This window comes from Leptidea sinapis, chromosome 1 (genome assembly GCF_905404315.1).
Source record: "Leptidea sinapis chromosome 1, ilLepSina1.1, whole genome shotgun sequence".
Taxonomy (NCBI): domain Eukaryota; kingdom Metazoa; phylum Arthropoda; class Insecta; order Lepidoptera; family Pieridae; genus Leptidea; species Leptidea sinapis.
The window spans coordinates 22,729,240-22,756,240 of NC_066265.1; the positions used below are offsets into that span (position 1 = coordinate 22,729,240).

The window sequence follows — 27,001 nt, forward strand, 5'->3', positions numbered from 1 at the left end:
ATTCCGATACTACATTTGGGGGCTCGTCCGGGATTACGGAAAAGCGGAAAATTAAAGGTGTATAATAGACGCGTCGGTGTTGTGTGAAAGTTTCGTATTAGTGCGCGAGCTAGTAAGCCATGAAAGACGTAATTGACCAGGTTGTAAGAGGTGTTGCCGCGGCGGATTTGGAAGATGACCAACTTCCGCGACTGAGAGTCCCACAGCTCAGAGAGGAGCTAAGGCGCCGGAACCTCCATGTGACAGGTCGAAAACCAGAGTTGTTGGCGAGGCTAAGAGCTGCACTATTGGTGGAACGGGATCATGTAGCCGACGATGATGAAGAAAAGATTGCAGACCTTGTAGACGACAAAGAAGAAGACGACTTTGAAGACGCTCGAGCTGTCAATGTTGAGGGACTCCCAGGCAGAAGAAACCGTGATGTACGTATTCGAAAACCTGTGAATGATGGCCGAGGACACCACGACGAAGACGACGACGATGGCGCAAATAGTGACCGTGGCAATCGTACTCCAGTGATTCGAAGACGTGAAGAATCACGAGTATTGCTTACCTTTAAAGACATCGAAGGTTCGTTAGAGAATTTCAGTGGGGATGACCACACAAACGTCCAACAGTGGTTGGATGATTTTGAGGAAATGGCGGAGCTTTGCAAGTGGAACGAGATCTAAAAGATTGCATATGCCAAAAGGTTATTAGACGGATCAGCAAAAATGTTCGTGAGCTATGAAAAGTGCGCGAAAACATGGAAGGAGCTGAAAGAATCTTTGAAAGAAGAGTTCGAGGAAGCTGTCAATTGTTTGAAAATTCATCGCGAGCTGAGTAAGAGAAAGAAGAAGAGTGAGGAAACTCTGCAGGAATACGCATATAAAATGTTGCAGATTGCATCACCAGCGAAGTTAAAGGTTCAAGATGTGATACAATACATAATAGAGGGTATTCCTGACGATGTCGTAAATAAAGCTGTGCTATATGGAGCTAAAGATTTTAAACAGCTTAAAGAGAAATTTGGACAGTACGAGAAAATGAAACAGGAGATGTCCAAATCAAAAGCACGACCACCAGAGCTGGAAAAGATAGGACGACCACAGAGCTTCAACCAAGGAAGAAAAGGAAGTTCAGGAGGTGCCGTTTCAACTTCAAGAAAGAAGACGAGTACCAAGTGTTACAACTGTGGAGGAGAAGACCACGTGAGTGTGATGTGTCCAGAAAAAGGAAAAGGGAAAAAGTGTTTTAAGTGCGGAGAATTTGGGCATATAGCCTCCGAGTGTCCACCGAAGTCGAAGGAAGTGTATTTAGTGTGGCGCCCGACTAAGGATAAATACCAGAAGGAAATCAAGATTAAAGACAGTAAGATTTTAGCATTAGTAGACACTGGTAACGATTTAACGTTAATGAGAATGAAAGAGTATAAAAATCTAGGATCACCACCTTTGTGTGACAAACAGGTATGTTTTGAAGGTTTGGGAGCTGAGATGACTGAGACCTTAGGTATGTTTACTACCAGCATGATGGCAGAAAATTATAATTTTAATGTAGATTTTCATGTTGTATCCGACATAATACTTAGACGTTCGGTTATACTAGGCACTGACTTTTTAGACCAGGTAGAACTTAGAGTTAGACGGGGCACAGTTACCCTTTTTAAATTAGACGCTGATGAAAGTACAGACGACGAGACAAAGCTTCACATTTATAAAATAAACACCATAGACGAGACGAAAGAACTTGAACTATCACACATTAAGGAGGAGCATTATCGGGAAGAAATTAAAAAGATCGTTTTAAACTATAAACCGGAAGCTACGCGTGATATTGGTATAAGGGCGAAAATAATCTTGACATCAGATAAGCCAGTAGTATCACGACCGCGCCGATTGGCTCCTTCAGAGCGAAAATAAGTAAATGACTTGATGAATTCATGGTTGGAAGAGGGTATTATTCGTCCCTCTACTTCGGAATATGCAAGTCCGATTGTTTTGATTAAAAAGAAGGACGGTACGCTTAGAATTTGTGTAGATTATCGGAAGATAAATGCTATCATGTTAAGACCTCTTTCTCCATTACCACTTATTGAAGACTCAATAGATGCTTTAGCCGAAGACGTTTGGTTTACATTAATAGATTTAAAAAACGGATTATTCCATGTCTGGATGGACGAAGGTAGTATCAAGTATGCAGCCTTTGTAACTCCTGACGGTCAGTATGAGTTCGTTAGATTACCGTTTGGTTTATGCATTGGTCCAACGGTATTCCAAAGCTATATAATTATAATTGTATTTTTAAAGATTTAATACGTGAAGGAATTGTAGTAGTGTATATGGATGACATTATCATTAAAGCTAAAACTTCGGAAGAGCATTTGGAAAGAGTAAAGTTAGTGATTAAAGTCGCGGCTAAGTATGGGTTAGTCATAAAGTGGGAGAAATGTCAATTTTTTAAGACGACTGTTGATTATCTAGGGTAGACGTCAGAGGCAAAGACATTAGCTGTACGAGATTTTCCCCGACCTACGACAGTAAAATCGGTTCAAAGCTTCTTGGGACTGACAGGGTATTTCCGTAAATTTATACCTGGATATTCACTCATTGCCCGACCATTGACTGATTTACTGAAAAAAGACGTTAAATTTGTATTTGGTATGAGAGAAATAGAATCTTTCGAGAAATTAAAGGCTGCATTAGTGTGTGAGCCTGTTTTAAAATTGTATCGTCATGGTGCAGAGACCGAGCTACACACAGATGCATCTCGTTTAGGATATGGTATGATATTAATGCAGAAAGATTGTAACGACGGCAAATATCATCCTGTATATTATGCGAGTGGCAAAACGACGGATTCTGAATCTCGATATAGTAGTTACGAATTAGAAGTATTGGCTATTGTAAAAGCGCTAGAGAGAGAGAATTTAGAGTGTATCTGATTAATAAAGCGTTCAAGATTGTAACCGATTGTCAAGCTTTTACTGCTACTGTAAGTATAGAGAAAGTATGTTTACGGGTTGCGAGATGGGTAATTTTGCTTGCTGATTTTAATTATACAATTGAGCATAGACCAGGTAAAAATATGCCACATATTGACGTACTGAGTAGACATTCCTTACCTGAAGTATGATTGTGAGAATGACGATGGGTTGATTGCGCGATTAAGAAGTGCACAAGACAAAGATAAATGTCTTAAGCAAATTATAGATGCTGCATCGTACAACGAAGCCAACGGATATTTGTTAAGAAACAAATTATTGTACAAAAGTGTGAATGGTGAACCGTTAGTAGTTGTACCGAAGAGTATGAAAGCGCAGGTAATCAAGAGAGCACACGAGAGAGGACATTTTGGCGTTACAAAAACAGAAGCCATTTTGAAAAGGGACTTTTGGTTTAAAGAGATGCGTCCAAAAGTTGAGCAGGTAGTCACAAATTATATCGACTGTATATTAGCCGAAAGGAAACAAGGTTTATTTATAAAGGTACTCCACTCGACACTTACCACAGTGACCATGTTGGGCCAATGACTAATACCGCTAAGAGATATAAACACATATTTGTAGTTGTAGATGCTTTCAGTAAGAGATAATTGTATGGGACTCAAGCGGGCAGTTCCTACTTAACTTCGATGTACGACAGACCTCTGTCCTTTAACTCTGTCAATTTTTTCTAATAAATATACTCACTTTGAATTAACCGCCCCGTGATTCTTTAATTATAACATCTTAATAAACATTTAGTATCCTATCCAATAAATTCTGATACTACAGATTATTGACTGTCTGGTTTTTATGACTAGTTGAAGGATCGAGATATTAATTCTCATGGCTGTCGGCGGTTTGCGCATCAACTTTCGCCAATATCACATTTCAAATACGTTAACATTATTTCCTTAAGCTGCTGTAAAATAATTATTAAATTGTTTACCAGTGGGAGGCTACTTTGCACAGGATGCCGATTAGATTATGGGTACAATGTAAGCATTATTGTGTTTCGGTCTGAAGGGCGTCGTTGCTAGTGAAATTGCTGGGCAAATTAACTTAACATCTTATGTCTCGAGGTGACGAGCACAATTGTAGGGTCGCTCAGAATTTTTGGGTTTTTCAAGAATCCTGAGCGGCACTACATGAAATGGGCAGGGCGTATCAATTATCATCAGCTGAACGTCCTGCTCGTCGCATCCCATATTATCACAAGAAAAATATACAAATATGTGTAATGGTAGTAACCTACCTTTAAAAATATTGATTGTTTTGTCTAAAATTCTATCACGGATCTACTGATATGTTTTTATTCTTTAGATATTATGTTATGATTCTGTACTTTATTATAAAAATATTACAAGTGCAACAACAGGATAAAAATTTCTCAATCGAAAAATAATCGCAAAAGAATTTCTCAGTTTTTACTGTATTACGTAACTAACGTTTAAAATTAAGTTTAGCATACTTGTACAATATAGATTAAATAACACAAATTGGAAAAATGTTTTAAGGCTATAAAATTAATTGCTTTTGGACGGTTTTACGTTCTTTTGTCAACCACGCGGCTAAGCCACACCCATGCTGTTTTAATCCATTTTGAATGTTTGCCCTTAATTCGAAAATATGGCATAGCTTCAAAATCGCTACATATAACATCATACATTATGTATAAATTATTGTATAGATGAATTTTTATTTTATAGTTGGATTTAATTTTCTTGTTATAATAATTGTCCTTAGAACGGAACATTTTCGGGCGTAGTACGTAGGTCACACTTAAAGTTTTGCGTAACTTAAAAAACAACATGTATAACCAAAATATTATTTTTATTGCTTTTCAAAATACTCTCCTTTAAGGTTTACACGTTTTTTCATGCGATCGAACCATTTTTTAAAACTGGAGGACCACAGATCTGAAGCATGCTGATTGAACGCTATCACTGCCTCTTCGGAATTGGTAAAATTGAAACCTCTCATCAAATCTTTGATTTTGGGGAAAATACAGAAATCACAGGGTGCTAGGTCGGAGCTTTGTGCAGGATGGGTGACGAGTTGTACTTTTTCGGAAGCTAAAAATAACTTAGTTTTGTTGGACATATGTGAAAAAGTCATGATGTAGGAAAACTTTCAATTCTTCGTGTAAAATTTTCTCAATTTGGCTCATACCAATCCCTCCTAGTCCTCAAATAGTCTCATAGGTAATCCGCGGATTTTCTTCAATTAGCCGCTTAACGTACGTAGAACTTTCAAGTGTGATTAAAAAAAAATGATTTCCCGCCAATTGTTTTTTATTACTAAGAAGGTTGCAACGTTTTAAAAATATAACATTCGAAATTCAAATAGTTCCGATTAGCTAGGAGTGCAAAACTTTTAGTGTGCCCCAATGATATTATCATCATAAGATACATAATAGCTTTAAGGGTAAATGTATACACTTCTACAATAAAGTCCCAGCCACTGTTCAGGCATTATCTATAAATAAATTTTAATGTTTTATAAAAAAATGGCTCTGTCGTAAATCCTATTACTCCACTGCTGAATATCTAAATGATCGGACAGCCTGGGACTAGATTGTGATTATTTTATAGCGACTGTACAATATTGTATATTTTTATTGAAAAGAGCGCATAAAAAAAGAATGCTGGGAGAGTTTCTTGCGCCGCTTCTTCTCTCTCAGAGCGCCATTTGTTTCCGAAGCGGTAGTAGTATCTAGTAGTATAAGAAATGACATCAAAAAGAATTCTAAAGGAATCAATTTTGAGAAAATAAATGCCTTGTAAATGATACACAAACGCACACATGAATAATTTAAGATTGCAATAGCACACTACATTACGATTACACGAAAAAAGAACGGACACGGAGACGGAAGACACGGTGAAAAAGAGATAAGTCTAATTTGCTAATTGCTTCCTATTTGCATAGCAAAAACACAGAATCATTCACCAGATATGATTTTTTACCGTACACCGTGATTTATGTCTAAAATACGATTAATTCATGAGTTCATGTAATAAAAGTTATAAAGTAGTAAAAATACATTTAAATTAGGTAAATTAGGTGTTATAGATTTAAAAAAATAATAATTTAATATTGATTATAATATAGAGCCATAATGATGATATAAATTATTTGTACATAAAATAATAAAAAACATACAGACATATAAAAACAAAACCGAAATGTATTAACAATAAGGGTTCCATTTTTTCAATTTTACTAACGATGGCTCCCAAAAAGTTTTTAGTTTACAATTATTATTTCTTGTATATTATATTATTTATGAATGTATTTCTGTTGAGGGTTTATTTATTTAAGAAAAACCAACAGCTAATACAATTTTATTACAATAAGATAATGGGAGAAACAGAAAATGATCCATTGATTCTTCTGCAGTTTGCTACTCTTACTTTCTACGTCCGCTACCTACCCTAAAACTTGTTTTTGTAGTTTGATAGTTCAGCTATACGTACTTGTTTATTAAAAAATATTAAATTTCGTATTACATTCACTGCAACAACGCCTTTTTACATCATTTCCTAAAATATACTACCTCGATCATCACGCAGCAGAAAGGGTAGTTGCGGTATATTCGGAGTATTATCGTATCGTTCCAAATCTGTCGTTGTCGATTTTGCGAGTAGACCTCCGGTACGTTACATACATTCTAAGATTAAGTATCAATAAAATATCAAATAGCCTGCTATTACTAATCTCATTCTATACCACCTTTTTATAAGACTTTGAAAGCCAGAACTTATTATAATCATCATAATATTATTTAAGATAGACGCTCACTAACTAACAAGAAAACTCAAGTTCCGCAATCAAGCGGTTACGAACGCTATGTATTCCTACATGGCCTACGATTTCACTTCTGGTTGATTAATCTATGACACATACTATTTGTCCTTGCATTGACATCATATTCTCTATTTTGCTCGAACCACCACGTTAATAATTCGAGATTTATTTGTAAATAAGAAATAAAATCGTGATAAATACAAATACGACGTTCTTTTATATAATTTCGTATAGTACGAAATACCTTCACTCTTATATATCTTGCAAACATAGTTTTTACATTTTCTTAACACACAGGTTGGCATTTTAGATTATTATTGTCACGCCACGAAAACGTTCCGCTTATCTCGCTGCTATTAGCCGACTAAATGAAATTACGACAATTGTCTGAATTTGTTTGCAACATTTTGCGCGCGCTAGTGCGATATCTACCTCTTTATTGTATATAATATCATTGGTGTGCCCCATGTTTATATACTATTATGAAAAAGAGAAACGACAGATTTTAGAGTTGAATCTAAAAGATCAAAAAGTGATCAATTGGAAAATTTTACTTTTCAAAACTACTACAATTATGTGGAATAATAGGCGCTGGGTTGGTTTTAATTAATTTAAATTTAATTAGAACTACAAGAATTTTACAAGAAAAACTTCTTACACTCGTAATGTACCTGACGCCACACAGCAAAGAATAAAATTTTATGAAATGTGTCAACATTTGACAGTATAAAAATTGTTCACATACTAATCTAAAAACAAAACGTACAATATTTAAGATGAGCTTACAAAATGATGGCAACAGAGTTTAATCACAAAAGAATTTGGCTTTTATTTATTTTTTTAAATAATTTAAAATAGATTATGAATAATATGCACTTAGTTTTTGTTTGAGATCATAACAGAACTATTACATAAAATAAAATAAAAATATGGAATTCTGTCGCTCACAGGGAGAAATTTGCTTGGGGCAAAGAACGGGTCAAGGGGCGCTAGATTAAACTTAATCTTGACTAGCGATTATTGAAAAAAAAATGTGATTTGTAGAAAAACAGTTACCGAATTTTTTTTATTTTAAACATTCAGTCTTAGATTATTTATATGTCTAGATGTGAGTGTGCCAGCTGTGAAAACGTCGAAAGAAATTGAGGTTGACAGTTAACCTGTATTTTGATAAATGCATGCACACTAACACAAAGTGGCATACAAATCGCGAGTTTAAGACGTAGCTTGTCACGCACACTAAAGTAATAAAACTTGCTGTTTTCACTGGTTGTCTAGCAGCAAGAGCCTATATTTAGTCGTAAAAATTATCTAAGCTTAATGTAAAAGCGACTATCCATGATTTGTTGAGACATCGGAAAATCACTTAATCTCGACTAGACTCTACACTCTTTGGAGGTATCCATTACATATGAAAACCAATAAAATTTTTATTATTTTATTTTATTAGGAATAGCAAACACTGTAACTTACAGAGTAAGTACATGAATAAATTACATATAAGACTAATAAAATGTTAGTCAGATACGCTATCCAAATCTTACTAAGTAATACTTTGAGGTATACAATGCTAAGTACATAGAAAAAGTGTTTATACAATACTAATTGATATTAAAGAGAAATAAATAATGTTCTAAATTATGGCTAGTTGGAGTAAATTATATTTACAACAATTAATAAAACACAAAAAAGAAAACAAAAGATATAATTATCTACAAAAATATACACTAAATGAAAGCCTTCATTTAGTCTATATTCATTTACAATGACATTAACCTAAAGTACTTATGTTGGTAAGTAGCTATTTAAAATATACAGAAACATTACAGAAAAGAGGTTTACTACAAAACTCTTGCTCCGTCTAAAAAGTTTCTAATGTGAACTATTGGATCCACAACACAGTAGAAATTTTTAACGAATGAGCTTAATTTCAGATGGTCGCACGGTCTTCTCTTCCATCAAGCAGTAGTGGACTGCGCACGAGCAGCCATTCTTCTTCCACTCGGTATTGCTGTACTCAGATGTCAACCAGTCTACAAATGTTCGTTGGTGGAAACCGCCTTTCTATTGCTGGTAAATATGTCTTATATTTATCTTCTAGTTCAGGGTACGTATTTGATGGCAACATGAACCGAGTAGATGTGACCCTGATAAATATTCAATAAAGAAAAGCCTAACCTAAGTTACTTTCTCTAATGTAAGCTATGTGACACTGATAGTCCTGACAAGATTAGATCAGGTGTTTAGGACTACATCTCAAACAGAAAACTGTTTGGCTCTCTATATTCTCCTTGGGTGCTAAGAAGTCGAGCGGGCTGATTGGCATTTCTCCTATAGTGATCAGAAAGTTTCTGAGCCTTATTCTGGCACTTATACAAAAAACTTGTAGTCCTGGACTTGTGGAATTTGGCTAGCCCTTGGCCATCCGATACTAAAAGAGGTGACAGCTTGGACCCGGCTACCTGCAGGCCTATTGTTATTACCTCCCTGCACTCCAAAATAATGGATAGCATAATTTACTAGCAGCGTTTGATATACCTTGAGAGTCACCAGTTCACTAACGACCGACAGCAGATGATCTTCTGGTAAAGTAAACACAGAGATGGACCGCAGTTATCGAAGCAAAGAAAACCTTTTTCAATTTAATTTAAACACTTAAGTTTGCGCATTAACACTTAAAACCCCCATTTGTCGTATCTCGCCTAATATCAGAATACTGGGTCTCAAAATCTTGAACTTGATTTGATTACACCAGAGCCAAGACAAATACCGAATAATCTTCGTATTCGTTTCTTGGCTCGACGTTCTTAACGACGACATATTCATAATTTTACGTTATATTATACTATTATACAAATAAGTTAAAATTCTCCTCTCCTACTCGCGCTACAAGCTTGCAATGCATTAAAAAAATTGCTACATTTAGCATAATATATATGTTGATGGCTTTATGCAGTATTTAGATTAATCTTATATAAAATGATATTAATAATAAAATCATTAATTTATTGAATATTTCTCTACAGCTAAAATTAACCCAGGTAAAATTGGTTTCAAAAGAATGATAATTTTTTCTATAATATGGACCTTTGCCAATTTTAATATAGAAATTTACGTTATGAAAATCAATTTTCAGTAAAAGTTTACAAATAACCTAAAATCATAAATATATGAACTGGACAACACATAAAAGTTTGCCATTTGCATGTGGTGAAAGCCTCTTTAGTGAGTTGGTACTAGGCTTTCAGAGATCAGGCTGAATAGCGCCTACTTACAAAATAGGAACGGTCCCAATTACATCGCCTGGAGTTGTGCCAAGCTCGGCTGATGGGTCTCGTGAATAATGTAAGCGCCTTAAACTTTTTACTATTGAGAATTGAACATTTCTTCAAAATACGTTTCCGCTGTATCTCTTGGCAATTTTATAAATCAGCTAGTTCAGTGAATTTTGCAGATGTCACGAACGGGTTGGCTATAAAATTGTATATTTGTAAGATTTATAACAATTTTTTTATTATGTTAGCTAGGTATGTAACGTATTTTGCAATGTTATTGTAAGAAAAGAACAATAAAAGTTACTTTATAATATACACAAGGTCTACAAAAAATCAGCAGTTAAGTGTCTTTCTACCCATTTGTTTTATGAATAAAAATATATCTTTGTGTTCGCATCAGCAAGGGCAAACATTAAAACAAAATGAATACGACATAGGTATTGCTTATTAGTTTTCATTCTAATATCAAGTAAAAAAGTTTGCAAATTTACAAAGTAGTCCAAAAGAAATTAACGTAGTTACGTTATTTTTTCATAAAACCTCAACCGTCAATGTTAAAACGTCGCACAAAGGTCTAATTGGGTATTTTTATTTCAGCTAATATTTTATTGTCTCCAATGAAAGCTAAAACAGTACTGTGACTATAGGCCTTCTTTTTGTTGAGATAAATGCCTATACGTCCACTGAGCTTTAGGGATGTCCTCCTATTTATTGTAATGTTATTGTTTAGTTTCACTGTATCTCCACTAGTTGAGTATTTTTAGAAAACTACTAGATACTGTTAATTAGAGCATTAGGGTTGTCACTTTTAATTTGTAGTAAATGAAAAGATATTTTATATTAAAAGGTAGTTTTCTGTGTTTATTTTTGAGCCAGAAAAAACTATTTGTGTGAGTTTATTTGGATTCATTAATGAACTCATTATCGAATGAATTGATTATAATTATCTAACAAACAAAATTTTCATTATTTAAATCCAGAAAATTGTTAATAAGTCTTTATTCTTCGCCTTTCGTCTGCTACGACACATACAGAAGGCTTAATTATAAAATTTTATTGAGTAAAAAAATCAAATTTTAATGAATAGCTTTTAAATCTTATCTTAACATCTCCACACTTTTTTCGTTTGATGTAAAAACGATGGACGCTTCAGACTACAGGACATACAAGTGAAAACTTCATAAAGGCGATGTTAAATACAACACTGTTCTTCTGGTAAATTTTCTCAGATCAAGGTTCGATAGTTAGCTCCAAGAGACTATACAAAAGAGAATTACTTAAGGCTGCAATTCCAAGAAATCGATAAAATAGCGTATAATTGAAACCATTTCTTAACGGCTTTTATAAAAAAATTATTTAAAAAAAATATGTCTACAGAATATGATAAGTAAATTAATTTTTTCTTTACATTTCTATCTTTAATAGACTTTGCGAAATAAAACACAGAAATACCCCTAGCTTTTGCAGTAACAGCCATGTTAATCATTCGATCTAGATAAAAAATTTATGAAACTATTAATTATTTACCAATACTATTTAACGTGACATAGTTTTGTTGTTTTTGTAAAGAAAATTGTAGTGTATTTGTAATAATACCTAACATTGTATTGCATTCTGTACCTACCAACATCATTATCTGTAAGTACCTACTTTAATTATTAAGATGTTAATCTCTCATGTAAGCGACAGTAGATTGTAATGAGAATAAAGTTATTGAAACCTTATAGATTAAAAATACTTCTAATTATGAATTAAAACAATGGAAATCTTGTACGGGAGAGGTAACCTAGCTCCGCTCGATTCCTTAGGCTTGGCTCTGTCCGCAGCCTTAAACAAGCACTGCAGCTTAGTATCATTCAGCACCCACAGATAAAAGCTCACAGCGCACTTAAAGGAGGTTTCAATAGGCTATTCATAATGAAAGGGACACAACGAGCAAAGGCCCACGAAATTAATGTTACGAAGGCCACGTCACGAATTTCCGCGAGAGTCACAGAATTTGCTGCTGTTATAGAAACAAAGTGCTTACAAGTTTATTCTTTCTTGTTTATTGTTTAATATTTTTGAAACTATTCGATATCATTAGAAAATAATCCTTAGAAGTCACTCATTCGTAACTGAGTTGTGAAGAGGACATTCAATGCGATATAACAAGCGAAACAATTACTGCTAGTGTATTATTGTTGATCAGTCCTAGTAATTTATTAAATGACAGCTGGAAGATTTAATTAATTATTTGCGGAACTATTCTGGTATTTACCGCACCCTTATAGTCCTTACACTCAACATTGGATTGATTTATCTAACCATAACAAAGACAATAGAATTGAGACGTTAAGCATTACAATATGAACCAAAATGTGACACGGTCCCGCCATGTGACTTGAGATGGTTGAAGCGTAATTAATGTTCCTATTATTAAACTGCGTAATTATTGAAGTTATACTTCTTTTGGCGCGATGGAGAAAAATGATGGATTGAATTTTCACGATGCGCGCGCACACCGACACCTGAATTCTACATCGTGAAGTTGGTTCTAAGTGGCATGAAAATCGATATTTATGTTCAAGTTGTATATTCTATTATTTTTATATTTAGAACACGTGTTTCGTAACAGTACAATTAAACAGTGTGAATAAATAAATATTATTTTGGTGTTTTTATTAAATCAATTTCATATACGACGGTGATACTATTTACTAATAATTTATTAGTATACCTATATTGAATATTAGTGATAAAACTGATTTGAATAAACTGCTTTGAGTGCATTTATAGATTAGAGGTTAATTGTCGGTATGTATAATTTATTTACATCGTTAATTAAAAATTATTACATTATTATCTAAAAAATATTTTTTTTCTCGTTTTGTTTTATTTCTGGTATATTATCAAATTTTATGTATAAATAAATAAAAAAATCTATGCTTGTTTATATTAACCTTAAATGTTGAGTGTTTATACTATCTTTGATCTTAACTATTTGTTAAAATTTGATTTATTTTTCCATACGCCAAAGAAGTATAACTTCTAACGCGTGTACATAAGTACACACACTCTTTTTATATTAGTTTGATTTCTCTATTTGATGAAAAAGGCCTATAAAGCTTTCGAATGAAACAGATCTACAGGAAATTATAACAAGCAGTAGAGTGTACGTGTTAGACAGTTATCGTCTTTGATACAGTCAGATTAATATTCAATGCATCTCATTCTAAACTATCCGGGAAGATATCAGTACTGCATCAGGGATTTCGCTCAAGTAAATCAATCACGTAAAGCAATCCTGTGCAATCATCGTTGTTTGTTTACAATATAATGAGTTTTAATGGATAAAATTTTATTATTTTTATTGTTATTATCACCATCATCATCATCAGCCGGAAGACGTCCACTGCTGGACAAAGGCCTCCCCCAAAGATTTCCAGCAATATACAGCTATACGCCAGTGGAGTTCCTTAAACATCAGTCAATCTGTTATGAAGGAGATAAGCCGAAACAAAGAGACCAACAACTCTTAGTTGGTAACGCATAAAGTGGTAATTAACTGGTTTAGGGGGCTAAAACGGACCCCATTTAAAAGATGCTAAGAAAAAAACTTTCGAACGCTCCGAACAATACTGAATCACTACTTACTCACTGATGGACTAAAAGTCACCTGTAAGGCAATATCTTTACCGCGACTTTTTGACTTCTAATACCATTTTGTTTAGATTTCAATGATGTTACAGGCTAAAAATTTCGTAGCTGAAAAAAGAACAACTCTATTAATATATTTCTATTTTGTTATTTATGATAAAATGTCAAAACAGTAATTTTGTATTGTGATTTTAGGTGACGGTGTCCACTGTAAATATGTTGACGACAGTTCTAAATGACAGCCCAATTTTCCCGGAAAATGAAGAGGAGCAAGCAGATTTGTCCGCACCCCTGCTGATGGATAGCCCTCAAGTAAGAATAATTTTTCCGATTTTGAAACCCTTACGCTATATAAATTAAGTTGTATATATTAGAAATACTTTAATATTAAATATAAGAATCATTTTCTTTTATATTTTAAGGAAAACGCACGTACCGTCAGTTTTATCTTTAAGTTCTCAGTCTGTCGATTTTTATAATTATTTATGTTTTCATTTGCCTAACCTACACCGAATGTGTTATGTTTTGGTTGTAAATAAATACTTTTTAATAATTAAAATGATTAATTCACGCGTTTAAGTTATTTGATGAGGCATCATTGTCACTTATATACCTAATGTGCTATGTATTTGGTAGTGCACAAATCCTTTTAATAATTGAAATGATTATTTCACGTATTTAAGGAATTTGATGACCCATCATTGACCTAATGTGCTATTTTTTGTTAGCAAACAAAGCCTTTTAAATCAAATGATTGAAACACACATTCAGGAATTTGACAAGGCATCGGTGCCAATTATATAAAGAATTTGCTATTCAATTTGATTTTTTTTATCTATTATTAGTTTAAAAAGTGGGTTCAAATCACATTCATAACTTTTTTCACTTTTTAAAATATCTTAATTCGCATTAAGAAATAGCATATACTAAACACAAACTTGTGGGAGGCTCCTTTGCACAGGATGCCGGCTAGATTATGGGCCACGACGGCGCCTATTTCTGCCGTGAAAAGTAATGCGTAAGCATTACTGTGTTCCGGTCTGAAAAGTGAAATTACTGGGCAAATGAGAGTTGACATATTATATCTCAAGGTGACGAGCGCAATTGTAGTGCCGATCAGAATTTTTCGTGGTGTACCAATTACCATCAGCTGAAGATCCTGCTCGTCTCCTCCCTTATTGTAATAAAAACAAATACAAAATGATTCAAATTAATATCGTACAAATATGATGTCACATGAAAAATGTGTCGTATATTATTAAATTCTGTATCGTACACGCTTATTCTTAACTCCGCAGCACGTTTATGACGTAAGATAACGATAATGACTCAAGCTGTGATGAAATTCATATAAGCATTAGTATAGGCTGCACAGGAATTTCATTTAATTTGTATGTGAGTTTGTTGTATATATATTGTAATATATTTCAGTTTTTTTTAATGAAAATAAGGGACGAGACGAGCAGGACGTTCAGCTGATGGTTATTGATACGTCCTACATGCTAAATACTCTGAACGGCATTACAATTGCGCTCGTCACCTTGAAACATAAGATGTTGCAAACAGTTGCTACGGCACCCTTCAGACCGAAACACAGTTATGTCTACACATTACTGCTTCACGGCAGAAATAGCCGCCGTCGTAGTACCCATAATCTAGCCGGCTTCCTGTGCAAAGGAGCCTCCTACTGGGAAACCTCCTCAGTTTCAGTCCCTGGATTATTATTTGAACAACCAGATATCTATCAGCTTATATCGCGTTTGTACTCTCGTTCTTTGAATGAAAATAAATGAAAACTCTTTATACAGTTACAATTTGTACATAATAGCTGTTATGGTAGACGAATATAACGCTATTCAGCGGTCTCTTCCAGGTAACCTAAAGTTGTAGGATTTTATTTAAAACTTGACATAAAGCAATAATGAACATAATATAGGATATATACACACATATACTTTTTTTTATGGAAGAGGAGTTCAAGTGAGCGTATGGGTCACCTGATGATAAGTGATCACCTCCGCCCATATTCTATGTACATACAACGTACATTAAATACTATTAGAAATACGCATAGAATATAAGATTTAATAACAACAAAAATAATAAGATAAATTAAATATTTATATTATATCTTTTTAACGTTCGTTAGAAGTTCTTTCATTGATATCTGGTGAGATTGTGAGGTAATTGATATATTATGTAAGCTAAATATTGAAGTAAATATTGTCTACTTCTTGATGACAAACATTAAACATATGTTTTTTTTGCTTTGCCCTGTACTTTTCCCGGGGCGTAAAAATAATAGGGGAGTCCCAGGCCCATGGGAGTCGTAAGAGGCGACTAAGGGCTTTTTAGAAGTGGGAGAGTCACGCTGCCGTCTTTTGACGTCAGCACAATCGGGCCAGACTCGTCCGGGTTAATTACCACACTCGCACAGAATACCGGCGTGAAGTAGCGGCCTAGTGCCGCTATGTTTCGCCTAGGTTAGTGTCGAGGACTGGTGGCCATTCCCCCCCCCCTCCACCCGAATATGACAGCGGTACTAAAAAAGATTTTACCCCAGGAGGGTACCGGCTCTACCAGAGTTGGAGAATCCCTCCCCGGGCACTCTAGCTCGGGCTGCCCTTCGTATTCTGGGGAGGGCACAGAACCGCGCATGACCAAGGACAAACGAGGCAGTATCACCACGGCACCCCGCTCCACACTCAACGTGGACTTTTGCAATATCAGGGGAATTCACTCCAATTTAAACGCCGTCCACCACCACCTTAAGACGGCGCAGCCGGCCTTGTGTTTCCTTACTGAGACGCAGATATCTCGACCTAGCGATACGTCATATTTAACGTACCCCGGGTACAAAATTGAGCACAATTTTTAGCCTCATGCCGGGGTATGTGTGTACGTTAGGGAGGATATCTGCTGTCGCCGTCTCCGCAATTTCGAGGGTAGGGACCTGTCCACTCTCTGGCTCCGCGTAGATTTAGAGGACCGGGTCCGCATCTATGCGTGTGTCTACAGGTCCCATAGTGGTAACGCAGAAACCGATCACCTCATGGGCTGCGTTCAAGCGGCAATTGACGACGTACTTGCACAGGTCCCCTCCGCTGAAATCGTAGTCTTGGGTGATTTCAACGGGCACAATGCCGAATGGCTTGGATCACGTACCACAGACTACGCAGGGCGATCTGTGCATAATTTTGCATTGGCGTATGGTCTGTCCCAATTGGTTGAGTCGCCAACGCGGCTCCCAGATGTGGATAGCCACATGCCGTCCTTATTGGATCTTCTGCTGACTACACATCCCGATGGTTACCAGGTCTTTGTCGACGCCCCTCTCGGAACGTCCGACCATTGCCTGGTCAGGAGTGTAGTGCCTATCCGACGCCAACGTCGCAGACCACCAGCGACCCGCCGCGTTTGGCACTACAAGTCAGCAGATTGGGATAGGATGCGTTCCTTTTTAGCATCCTACCCTTGGAGCAGGGTCAAAATCGGCAAGCAGCTTTCCAGTTACCCGACCGGAACACGCAAGTTCTGGTCGTTGTCGAAAGCTGCTCTTAGTAACTTCAGCCAGCCGTCCATGCCGCCGTTGCACATGAGGAATGACACCCTGGCCCATACGGCAAAAGAGAAAGCCGATCTCTTGTGCACTCTTTTCACCTCCAACTCGACTCTTGACGACAACGGAAAAACACCGCCGACCATCCCGCGGTGTCAGAGCTCTATGCCTGAAGTACAGTTCAGACAGAAAACTGTTAGGCGAGCTCTGTTTTCGTTGGACGTCAGGAAGTCGAGCGGGCCGGATGGCATTTCTCCAATCGTGCTTAGAACGTGTGCCCCTGAGTTGACGCCGGTGCTAACGCATTTATTCCGGCACTCTTATTCTAAAGGCGTAGTCCCTGATGCATGGAAGTCAGCCCTTGTCCATCCGATCCAAAAAAAAGCAGACAGTTCGGATCCGGCAAACTACAGGCCTATTGCTGCCTGCCCTGCTCTCCAAAATCATGGAGAGCATAATTAGCCGTCAGCTCTTGGTATACCTAGAGGGTCACCAGTTGATCAACGACCGACAATACGGGTTTCGCCATGGTCGGTCGGCAGGTGATCTTCTGGTATACCTGACACATAGATGGGCTGCGGCTATTGAAAGCAAGGGGGAAGGCCTGGCAGTAAGCCTGGATATAGCGAAGGCCTTTGATCGTGTATGGCACAAGGGGCTCCTCTCCAAACTTCCATCATTTGGGCTTCCCGAGAGCTTGTGCAAGTGGACCTCCAGCTTCCTCACTGGGCGTAGCATACAGGTCGTTGTCGACGGATATTGCTCGAACCCGAAGCCCGTGAATTCTGGAGTGCCCCAAGGCTGTGTGCTGTCTCCCATGCTGTTTCTTCTGCATATCAATGATATGTAGGACACCTCCAACATTCATTGCTATGCAGACGACAGCACTGGTGATGCCATATACACAGGCCATGCAGGTCTCTCTCGGGAAATCGTCGACCAGTGCCGGGAGAAACTTGTGTCTTCTATCGAGTCCTCTCTTGAGAAGGTCGCGGAATGGGGAAAATTGAACCTTGTCCAATTTAACCCCCAGAAGACTCAAGTTTGCGCGTTTACCACTAAAAAAACCCCATTTGTCGTATCACCGCTCTTCGACAACACTTCCCTCAAAGCCTCGCCTAGTATCGGAATACTGGGTCTCGAAATCTCGAGCGATTGCCAATTTCGTGGTCATCTGGAAGGCAAAGCCAAATTGGCTTCAAAGAAACTGGGCGTCATTAATAGAGCACGGCAATACTTCAAGCCGGCCCACATACTAGCGCTCTACAAAGCGCAGGTCCAGCCACACATGGAGTATTGCTGTCATCTCTGGTCTGGCGCACCCCAGTATCAGCTCGATCCATTTGACCGCGTGCAACGCAGAGCAGCTCGAATTGTCGGGGACCCAGTGTAGAGACGTCGCTTCATTGTATGCTTCTACCGCATTTATCACGGGGAGTGTTACGAAGAGCTGTTTAACCTGATTCCTGCCGCCGAATTCCACCTTCGCACGACACGCCACAAGTTAGGATATCATCCTCACCATCTGGATGTGTGGCGGTCTTCCACAGTGCGGTTTTCAAGGAGCTTTCTTCCACGTACTACAAATCTGTGGAATGAGCTTCCTTGTGCGGTGTTTCCGGGACGATACGACATGGGTACCTTAAAAAAAAGCGCGTACACCTTCCTTAAAGGCCGGCAACGCTCCTGTGATTCCTCTGGTGTTGCAAGAGATTGTGGGCGGCGGTGATCACTTAACAACAGCTGACCTGTACGCTCGTTTGTCCTCCTATTCCATAAAAAAAAAACATGTTTGTTATGGATAAATTAAAATTTAAAATTATTTATGGTGCCTTCTTTTTTTTAATTATTAATATAATAGATTAAATATAGTAGCTAGCGAAATTACTGGGCAAATGAGACTTTACATCTTAATGTCTCAAGGAGACGAGCGCAATTGTAGTTCCACCCAGAATTTTTGGATTTTTCGAGAATCTTGAGCGGCACTGCATTGTAATGGGCAGGGCGTATCAATTACCATCAGCTGAACGTCCTGCTCATCTTATCTCTTACTGTCATAAAAAAATAAAATAAAATATTGTACTTATCAATGTTAATCATGGAAGTATGTAAAATGCCCCAAAAATATATCCATCGCTCTTTTTCTCTTTGTTATACAGACATTATGAATTTTGTGGGAATTTAAGCCTCTGACTTAAATTTTTATAAAGCAAAGTCACTTAATTGATGATTAATTAGAACTGTTGAAAATGACATTTAAAAGGTCGTGCAGCATTGTTTATTTAAAATAGAGTTGTCATCCTGCTTTCCCAGGCCAAAGTACTATTTTTTGTAGTGTCTTGAATCGTTTTTTAAACAGCGTCCTGGGTTTTTAAATATAAATTATTGGTATTTATTCAGATAATACAGATTAAAATAGAAAGGTAATTGTGAATGCGTTAATATTTTATTTATGTCCTCGCTTTTTACTTTTTATTAATATTTAAATAACTAGTTTTCTATTCGTATAACTTTATTGAAGTACTTTTATTAAAAAATATGATTATTTTAACTACCTATTGCAACTCTATTAGTTTTTAAACTGAACTGGCCTAGTTTTTTTAACTTCAAATCGTATTTTTTTTTATGTTGGAGTTGACAACCCTAGTTTATAATGACATAATCGTTAAAACAAAGGTATTTTTGCAGTGCGTCCTTTTCGGTACATTCATGATATGGTTTGCTTCAATAACAATAAACCTGGGACCAACATTCCTGTCTGGAGCATTAGCTGCGAGCGCTGGGTCTTATAGCTCCTACGGACCTTCACCGTCCTGTCCTTTAGTACGAGGGCCCTTCAGACATTATGTCCTTAATGCTCTCTGGATAGGCGTCAACGCTGTGTGCGTGGGATTGACGCTGTTCCACTTGAAGAAACTACACCGGGACCTTACTAAGGTAAGATGAAAATAGAAAATTGTTTAATATGTTAGCTTTCAAATCACATAGTAATTGTGTGATCGAGTTAAATCAACTGAAGCGATTTCTAGCAGGGAGCTTTGATTGGGCATAAATAACAAAATATTTTTTATGCTAAAACTATTGCAATTGTTTTAATTACTTATTATTATAATCATGTTTTATAATCACAAAAAGGATAGCAATAAACTTGTGAGTAAAATTATAATATGAGATTGTCAAATATTCATTCCAATCAGTTGATGGAACTTATATATGAAACAATACCATCTCATCGCTTTAAACAAGCTTAATGCAAGTAAATTTGTGTGTAGACATGATGAGATAGCTCTTATACATTAATTTATCGAATAATATATACACCGTTGTTTTTAAATACTATATAAAATAACTTAACTCTTGCGAAACAGTTTTCACATGTATATATATGACAACAAAATAACGTGTATATATTAAATACCTATATACAGTGTTGAGCCACAATGGTGACATAAAATTAACACACGGGTAAGGCTACTTAACCTTGAATCTTAACCTTACTTATCCCTAATTAATTAATAATATAATTTAGATACATATTAACTTGTTATACTATTACTTATTGTAATATTTGAGAAATAAAGTTTAAAGTTAAATCATAAAAAAAAACATTTAAAAAATTGAAAATACATAATTAACCGAAATAAAACCAATTTTCCATAACATCAATTTGGAACATCCTATAAGTAACATCCTGTAAGTAAGTAATCTAGTAGCCGCGAGCTAGCGTGGGCACTGACACCTACTTCTTCGACGCCGCGTCGTAGCCGTCGGAATTCGTAGCGCCCACGTTTTAATATATAATTTCTTCGTTTGAAAATTTGAAAATTTCAATTATTTTAATTATTTGACTATCCATATTTCTTCCCCGTTGAATAGTTACTTTGAACATTTTATTATTTTTTAGGATACTTTTCAAATAATACACATACAAACTGCTCTTTCCGCTTTTCTGTTCAAATTCCCTGTCTTTGTGAACAGTCTCTTTAATAGTTAGGTCAAAGTTTCAAAAATGTTCGAACAAATGTTTATAAATTATTTGTTGTGCCTAAATACAAAGATTCATGGTTTTATCTTAATTATGACGAATTTCCATACAACTGCCATACCCTATTTCTACCCCTCCATTTATTTTTTAAAATAAAAGGTAGCCTTTGTCCTTTTTCATGTTCTAGTCTATCTCTGTACGAAATTTTATCAAAATTAGTTCGGTGGTTTAGGCGTGAAAGCGTAACAAACAAACTTACATTCACAATTATAATATTAGTAGTGAAGAGTTAAATAGCTCCACCCGTATGTTCATTTAATGTCGCCATCGTACCGCCGCTGTATATCAGTATCTAGTCGGAGTGCTGCTATGCAAAATCTTCGAAAAATTCTCCGCGATATATTTTAGTGGTTTTCACATAGAAATCAAAGACTATAATAAACCATATGGTACAATAGTCGGATTTTAGTCCAATTCCTTGATACGTTGTGTCTTGCATAAATTAACCACTGGATTTTACCCCCTCCAGCCACATACTGAGTCTAGTACGCGAGATTTCTAAATGATATATTATCACAAAAAATCAGCTTTGTTTAGTAAAAATGCATTTACACACGTTCAACCTGTTATACTAGCTATTTTTAAATAATATAATAAGTCATTTTCAAAAGAATTCATTGTACAGGTACAAGCTTCAAAGATGTTGTTTAAGTAATTGGCTTACGGCCGTTCCCAATATTCAGTCCATCGCTTACTTGAGATAAAAATCGTAACTATCGTTGACTTTTCCGTCCCAATAAACTTATCGACGGTAACTCACTATATCCGTACACGCTGTCTGTCAATGGGACGACGTATAGCTTTCCAGCGATTTTTGTAAGTTTGTAGTGTCAAGTTTGTATGGAAATTGCAATTCACGCGTCCCAATATAAGGCAATAAGAATGACTTATCGGGTAGGAATAATGGGACAGCTTCAAATTATTGACAGCTAATGACTGGCAGTAGAAGGTAGTAATTTATCTGTATCTGTAAATGGTATCAATATTGGGAACGGCTGTTAGATCATTTATGCGTCTAGATAGACTGTGACAGCTGTGCATACGTGAATGATATTGAGGCTGACAGTTACCCTCAGTTTTGAGCAATGTGATCGCACTAACACAAAGTGACATACAAATCGCGAGTGTAAGACGTAGCTCGTCAGGCACACTAAAGTAAGTCTAGCAGCGAAAGGCTCTATCAAGACGAATAAATTATTCAAGGTTAATTGATTTTATTATAATATTATATTACTCATTCACTTGTAATTTTTTTTCTTGTATAGAACGTGTGAACCTGCGAATATTTTTTGTTCCATTCATTTTCTGCTTGGGTTTGTGTCCAGTGGTTAATTCTACGATAGATAAGTGTTGGGACGGCAATATCTTATATCTAACCTCTACTTTATCTCTTAAATTATGTGAATCCTAAATTATTATAGTTATGATTTTAATTTAAGACTTTCCATTGTATTAAAATTGAATAAAATTAAAACGAACTCTAACCTATTCAAAAAAAAATCTAATTTTTTGAAGCATTTTAGTTCGCGAAAAACTATTGCTGAGGTGGTATAGAGCAACACCCTGTCTAGCTCTTAACAATAAATATGTCATAATCAAATAACATGTGTCATTTTGTAAGATTTAAATTTAAGCAAAGAAATGCAATCACATTACATATTCGAACTATTGGCTTTTACAAGGCGAAACTTTTCGTAATTTTAAAGGCTTGAAATGGTATCTGAAACCATTCCCATGGTGTGTATTGGACGAAATTTAAATCTTATCGCATGCAGGCTAACGTAGAAGCTGTTCGAGTAGCTGGTTTAGTGACCACGCTGGTCAGCATGGCTGGAGACAACAGGAGGATGGATTCACTTCCTAACAACATTGGACCGAGGGTAACTTCTTGCATGTATTTGCATGGTGATGTAATGCCATACCTGATAGTATTTTAGTAACATTTAAATTTATTAAATATAATATTAAATAAACAAAATTTTTGAACGATGCGTGACTCGAACTCGAGTCCTCTTGGGTTCCGTCCGAGCGCTCTTTTTTCAGCGTTGCATCAGCGCAGCATTTTTGAGCGTTGCTCCCGCATCATTCATAAATTTTGGTTACAAAAATTTAATTAAACCCAGAAGTGAGAGATATCACTTTAAAAATAACAAATTATTTAAAAAAAATGGTTATTTAAAGCTGCGGAATAAATATTGGTAGAATAATAAGAAATGCGAGATATATGCTGCTAAATAAAGTAATAAGAATAATCTTGATGTTTTCTTGTATAGTTTATTTATTTCTTAGATCATAATTGTGATTATAAATAACTGAACAACATACAATGACAAGAATTTAACCAAACTACTAACTGAACGCCATGCCAATTATGTTATGAGACACCCACATACTTACTAGCTTCTCCTCGCGGCTGTGTTCTCGTAGAATTCGTATACAACCAGCTGTTTCAGCAACTCTTCCTAAATTCGAGATAAAATGTGCGAGTACCTTTCGGCTATATAATATGAGACAAACAATGTAAAAAATATGCTTCCTAACTAGTAGATCATTGATAAATTCTAAAGGCTTATTGTGTTTGCTTGTACTTAAATTCACAATTTTACTAATAAATCAAATTGTTTTCATATCGAGTTTGGTAGGATATTTGATAAGTTCATTTATTAAATATCTGTTATTATACTAAAAATCTCACTGCATTACTATTCTGCATAGCCCGATATTTTTTGATATTTATAAAGTAGTGGTTTTAAATTATATTTCTTCTGAAATTTACAATTTCTTAAATTACTAAGCTTTTCAAACAATACGAGTAGTTCTTATGCATATTTGTACTCGTTGAATTTTATATCTCTTATTTAAATTAGCGAAATCTGTAATATCTTCGAAAATATTCATCTAAATAAAATTTGAAAACATAATTTTATTTGCGTAATAAATGAGGATGGCGAGAATGGACCCACATAATAAAAAATTAAGGAAGCATCGTACAAGTACAGGTTTATATTAATTATAAACTTAAGTTTATAAGATGTTTATACAAACAAAAAAACTACCGACGAATTGAGAACCTCCTCCTTTTTTGAAGTCGGTTAAAAATTATTGAGGCACTAAGATGTGGGAATCAAAAGAAATAAATTATTATATTTAATGAAAAATAAGTCATTAAGCACTAACGGAACGTTTTGCGCAATTGATTATTGACATCTACATTTTTTAGACATGACATCCATTTTTCATATGAATGTTCTGACACCATCAAACTATCTATACTTACTCAAATCAGTAATTCAGTAGTAATTAACAATAAGATTCAATAAGATTATTATCGATTTTGATGCTAAAATCAGTAGGTATGTATCTTAAAAGATTCGATACCGCTTCTACCCAAACCTCCACATAAATATAATATAATCTTTTAGCAGACAGTAATTAGGCATAGGCATAAGATACACATTATTGATTAAACAATAGATATCATTTAATAATTTTAGATTATATTTAACTTTTAGGGATATCTTTTTTCTCCCACTTTTTTAGACTTAAGTACATACGATTTGCTTTTTTCTTAGTTTTCTTACGTTCTACAATTATTAATAAGTTTCCATGATGTACGCCACATCTTTCAGTGGGTCCCAAAAAACATGCATTTTCGCCATACTCCTTTAATCCCAGAAGTGAGGGTTATCACTATGAAATATAACAAATTGTTTAGATTTGCAAGGGTGACATTTCAAGTCAATTTCCTATAACAATATTGGGGCTTAGCAGGTTACCAAATGTAAAGTAGATCCTGTAGATGAAGCCACAACCTGTGAGTTGAACAAAGCATAAAATATTCATTTAAATTACATAGTGTAAAGAGCCATATAAACTAATATTAAATGCATAATGTACTTAACGTACTTAATTGAATAACTGTAAATAAGCCTTATTTTTAATAATTGTAAATAAGCCTTATTTCTCATAAAAAGTAAAGGATATAAAATGGTTATCCCTAAGAGAGAGACATATACCATCGCGGAGTTTTTTGTTGACCTTTTTAAGTTATATAATGCTATTATATTATAGTACATTTGATCTATATCGTAGTAATTTCTAAAATTGTCAGAGTGTCTCTACTATATTGTGCATGAATTATATTTATAAACCTTCCCCTTGAATCACTCTATCTATTTAAAGAAACCGCATCAAAATCCGTTGCGTAGTTTTAAAGATCTAAGCATACATAGGTACACAAAATATACTCGGAAGGAGATATACGGAGGATAAATATATAGTGTTATTTTTATTAGCCTATCCGATCCCACTACTGGGCAAAGGCCTCACCTACTTTACTCCACTTATCACGGTCCTGTGCCAGCTCCGACCAGTTCTTATTATAGGCATATAGATCATCACGCCATCGTTTTCGGGGTCTGCCTCGACGTCTTTGCCCAGTCTTAGGCACCCAATGCGTGACGACCTGTGCCATTCGTTCTGTGTGCATCCGACATAATATATGCCCAGCCCAGTTCCAATTTAGCCTGGCGGTTTTTTCTCCCATATAAGCAATGCCAGTTATGGAGCGCAGTTCCGTATTTCTAATACAATCGATTAGCTTGACTCCCAGAATTATCTGAAATTCATTTTCATTCATTCAATCATGAGTCATGAAATTTACATTAACATTGAATTTTTAGTCATGTAACAGGATTGACAATTCTTATGTGCGGTAAAATACTTAAAATATATATTTCTAGAGGTCGTTCTGAATCCAATGAATATTTTGTGAAGTTTTATCTCTACTTTTCACGTATTTCAATTTGTTTTCCAGATTTTTCCTGACTCTAATCAATGGGACACCCCATTCCCATTCTTAAATACTTATATCTTTTGAAGTAATATTTTGATTTAATTCTTCTATGGACTGTAAATATTAGTATTTAATGATTATTTCTTGACTAACAGACAGATAAAACCCGCGGCAACTTTCTTAACATATTTGTTATTTATTCAATCATTTTTTTTTAATTCTCGAGTTTAACATAGAAAGCTTCAACAGACTGTAGATGGGTCTCTCGCTGATGGCCAGTGCCGCCCAACATCAAGTGCAAATCTTCCACTGGGAGGTGGCAGGAGACTCAGGGGATACCTCGCAAGAGTTGAGCGAGAAGGTGTGCGCCGCGTGAGGATGTTCCTGGTGATAACTGCTGCTTATATACTGTTCTGGGGTCCACTGTTCATCATTACTCTGCTTCATCACCCAGCGCTAACTTCACATGTCGCATATGAGGTTAGTCGTTATTATAGTATAGGTTAAAGTAGTACAAACTGCAAAAAAGTTATAGCATAATGTTATTTTATTTATATTAAATTTTAGAAGTTGGGTCCTATTTGTACATACAATAATAGTTTAATACGCACCCACGGAAAAAAGTAGGTCATTCTCATCAGCGAAATGGTGACAATCGTGGGTGGCAGTATCCTACATATCTCGCGTGGTGCGAATACGACTTTTTTTCCCACCTCGATGAAAAACTTGCTTTTAGTGCCTGGTACGAGGGACAAAAGAAGCCGATTCTCTCCCAGCAAGACGACTTTCGACATAACTTAAAAATATTATTTTTTAGTTATGTGCGCGTCCAACTAAAAATAATATCAAATGAATTGGCCATAGATACTTCAAATTGTATAAGATTTGTTTATTCATTAATTATGGCAAACAATAT

At 35.6% G+C, this 27,001-nt stretch overlaps 1 protein-coding gene across 1 annotated transcript in view; it reads left to right on the forward strand.

The window, feature by feature from the left end:
- LOC126976063 (uncharacterized) overlaps positions 1 to 27,001 on the forward strand; it is a 73,795-nt gene that overhangs the window by 36,405 nt on the left and 10,389 nt on the right. The window contains exons 4-7 of the mRNA XM_050824256.1: positions 8,707 to 8,845; positions 13,882 to 13,998; positions 19,934 to 20,182; positions 26,335 to 26,565. Of these exons, the coding sequence (XP_050680213.1) occupies positions 8,707 to 8,845; positions 13,882 to 13,998; positions 19,934 to 20,182; positions 26,335 to 26,565 (736 nt within the window). The remainder of the gene's footprint in view (positions 1 to 8,706; positions 8,846 to 13,881; positions 13,999 to 19,933; positions 20,183 to 26,334; positions 26,566 to 27,001) is intronic.